Source organism: Gnatocerus cornutus, chromosome 3 (genome assembly GCF_029298725.1).
Source record: "Gnatocerus cornutus isolate USDA-ARS CGAHR chromosome 3, icGnaCorn1.1, whole genome shotgun sequence".
NCBI lineage: Eukaryota > Metazoa > Arthropoda > Insecta > Coleoptera > Tenebrionidae > Gnatocerus > Gnatocerus cornutus.
Window position 1 is genome coordinate 1,561,316 of NC_142235.1, and position 3,276 is coordinate 1,564,591.

At 31.7% G+C, this 3,276-nt stretch overlaps 1 protein-coding gene across 1 annotated transcript; it reads left to right on the plus strand.

Moving 5' to 3' along the window:
• The first annotated feature begins 1,718 nt into the window (after positions 1-1,718).
• On the plus strand, positions 1,719-2,823 carry LOC148176762 (uncharacterized). Its single transcript, XM_088032803.1, has 3 exons — positions 1,719-1,764; positions 1,814-2,674; positions 2,723-2,823. The coding sequence occupies exons 1-3, from the start codon at positions 1,719-1,721 to the stop codon at positions 2,821-2,823; spliced, it is 1,008 nt and encodes a 335-aa protein (XP_087888929.1).
• The last annotated feature ends 453 nt before the right edge of the window (positions 2,824-3,276 follow it).

Here is a 3,276-nt window from a genome sequence, read left to right on the forward strand (position 1 = left end):
TTCAGATTGCCAAGCTAAGGAAGAAACGAAAATGTCTCTAATTGTTAAACTTTACTTCTAAAATACACAAAATAATTTGATTTTAGAACAGTAAGTAACAATTCTGGCAATTACAGACTCAAAATTCATACTTTTTAATTGAATTAATTAAATTCTGTACATTTGAGTGTTATCTTTTATACAATCCATTTTTAAATGAACGCGCAAATTAACAAACTTTTAGAACAAACAGCCTAAATTTGGGAAATTTGTATTAATTTTTTTTTGAGAATTTTACAGATTAAGCAACGAAATTTGAAGTGTAAATTTTTTGGTTAACTTTTACACAATAGTAGAATTTTATGACAACCATATATAGTTAGCTTAGTTGGAAAAGTATACATTTATCGCTTTTGAGTGCAATGAGTGCACAAAACTTTTAGAATAAAAAATATAAATTTGGGTAAACTCAAAATCCAAAATTTTACATGAAAGTTTGAAGTTCCGTCAGTTTTTATGAAAGAGCAATAAAATTTGACGCACTTGTTGAAATTGCTTTTGAACTACATACTTGTGTTTATTAAACTACAGGATTTTAAAACAAAAAATAAGAAATAATTGTAGACGTTTTCACTTTTTTGACTAATTAAAAATTCAAAATTTTCGTCAAAACTTTGCAATTTCGACAATTTTAAAAAGGAAGTAATGAAATTTATTGGTGCACTTCTACAATTGTATAAGAATAAGTAAGAATAGTAGACGTTTTTGCTTTTTTGACAAAATTAAAATTAAAATTTTTTTAAAGCTATGTAATTCTGACAATTTTTACGATAGAGCAATGCAATTTAGTGCACTTATTGCTTTCGAACCGTTTGCTGTGTGTACTGAATTACAGAATTGTTCAAAAAGAAATAAAAATTGTTGACGTTGTTATTTTTTTGATAAACTCAAAATCCTATTTTTCTTTCTAAATTCTGAATTTTGACAATTTTAACGATAGAAAAATACAATTTGGTGCATTTATTGTTTTTAGGCTGTTTGCTGTGTGTACCAAATTACATAATTAAAGAATTTTTGACAAAAAATAAGAATTGTAGACATTTTTATTTTTTGACTAACTCTAAATCCAACTCTTTCTTCTAAACTCCGTTGTTCTAACAAGTTTAAAGAGACTGCAATGAATTTTGCTACACTTATTTTTTTCGAACTGCTTGTTGTGTGTAATAAATTACAGAATTTTTTCTAAAAAAAATTAAGATTAATTTTCCGATAGTTTTAACAGTAATTCTGTAAAGGTTTTTATACACCTTAGATTTATTTAATCTTTATTCAAATTTTCATTAAATTTTTAAAGTTTTTGTGTGATTTTTGGGTTTGCACAACAATGCACAAGTTGACGAGTCTAATCAGCAGATAAGATTAAGTTCATTTTTCAATTTATAAACTAATGTTTCTAAACATTATTATTAATTTATCGATTGTAGTAAAACAAACAATAACAAATAAGCTTAAAACAAATTAAATAGAAATGAGTTTCCGGAACACAACAAAATTACAAATGAAAATTTTTGGACTTTTATCTACTAATCTTCAATGACTTCTATATTCAAATTGAACCAAAAGGGATTTAAAATTTGGTATAAAAATGAGCAGTCAACAGAATTTGAGTACAGTTGGTGAAAACCGAAACTAAAATGTGGCAGCTATACACCCTAATTTTCTGCGTCGTCGTTTATCTAATGGTGACGAACAACAACAAATCTTCTGATATCTACAACGTGGAAGGTAAAATCACATTTTTTCCTCTCGCAAACTTCTTGTTTTGTCATCACAGAATGCTCCATCAACGTCCAGAGAAACTCCCCCCAAGACCCTCTAGTCTTACAATACACCCCCAATGGGTTGCAACTTCAATTCCCAACCCAAAAAACCATCAGAATGAAAAACGACGAGGAAATCTACATTGGATGTCCAACCGGAAAACTACAAACACCAATCAGAACGTTGTACAACGGACGATTTTCCTGTCAAGCCAACACTATGTTCCTTTCACCTGATCGCACAAAAGTAGACTTCAATGATATCACCTGTAGATCATCTGTGGAAGTCACAACTGTTAAAAGCGGAGAAGATGGAAACACGTGCGTGGAGAAGTATGACGAGGCGAAAATCGGGTACAACGTTTTCAAGCAGTTCGTACCGGCATATACAGTGTGTTCCAACGAACACTCAGCGGTGAAGGTGTACTCTAAGACGAGTTTAACGAAGGGTGGAGGGACAGGCATTGTTACCAACACAGACGTGGAGAGAATTTACACGGCAAGTGAGCAGAAAGCGATCCTGGGGGCGCAGGTACCGATTGATAGTACCAAATTCTGGACGAAGGGACAACTAACTGCAGAGTCCGAGCTTGATAGTCGTTTCCAGAAAGAGGCGGGTTTGCATTCAAACAACGTTTTTCCTCAATGGTCTGAAAGCCGTGCAGTTTGGACCAGTTTAGAACAGAGCATCAGAAAGAATGTCACTGAAGAAGCAACTGTCTTTACTGGTACTTTTGGAGAACTTCAAGTCAACGGAACAAGTGTTAAGTTGGGTGTGGCGGTGCCAAAATTGGTGTGGAAAGTTGTTCATGTTCAAGGGCAGGCGATTTCAAATTATGTCTTCTTTACTGGGAATTATAAGGATGGTTTGAATGGTACAGAGATTTGTAAGACGCGTGTTACTACGGCTGATGTCTTTTTAGGGGAAAGTTGGGTTGGTTCCAAGGGGAAGGTTGGGGTTTTCGTGTGTGAGAAGGAGTTTGTTGTGGATGAAGAGTTGAGAAGTGTTTTGCAAAAGTTGTAATGTTATTTTGTTTAAAATAATCTTGTATTTAGTTGTTATACATGGTAATCTGTGAGCATGTACCAAAAGTTATCACTGCAATAAAAGTTTTAAAAAAATTTAAAATTTGTACTTTTTGATCTACAATTTTGTCTTTTGTTAGAATAAATACAAGATTTAAGAAGAGTAACTTCCATTAATTTTATTGCTGTAGCACCAAAATTGCCAAAAATATAGACTATAGTAAAGAGTGTCTGATATTTTTCATAGCTGCAGCATTAAAAATACCAAAATTACGAATTTTAATGAAGGATGTCGAAAATTGTTGCTTGTCTTGAAAATATATATTTTTTCAAATTTATGTTTCTTGCTCTACAATTTTGTAATTTAGTACAGTTAATACACGACGCCAAAATAATAACTGCTTAAAATTTTATTGTTGTAAGACCTTAATTACTAAAATTACTAAAATTA

What these genes read in the sequence shown, in the direction of transcription:
- LOC148176762 (XM_088032803.1), top strand. Translation starts at nt 1,719, where the DNA reads ATGGTGACGAACAACAACAAATCTTCTGATATCTACAACGTGGAAG. An exon ending in TGATATCTACAACGTGGAAG is followed by an intron (nt 1,765 to 1,813) that starts GTAAAATCACAT and finishes TTGTCATCACAG; the next exon opens with AATGCTCCATCAACGTCCAG. An exon ending in TTATAAGGATGGTTTGAATG is followed by an intron (nt 2,675 to 2,722) that starts GTACAGAGATTT and finishes ATGTCTTTTTAG; the next exon opens with GGGAAAGTTGGGTTGGTTCC.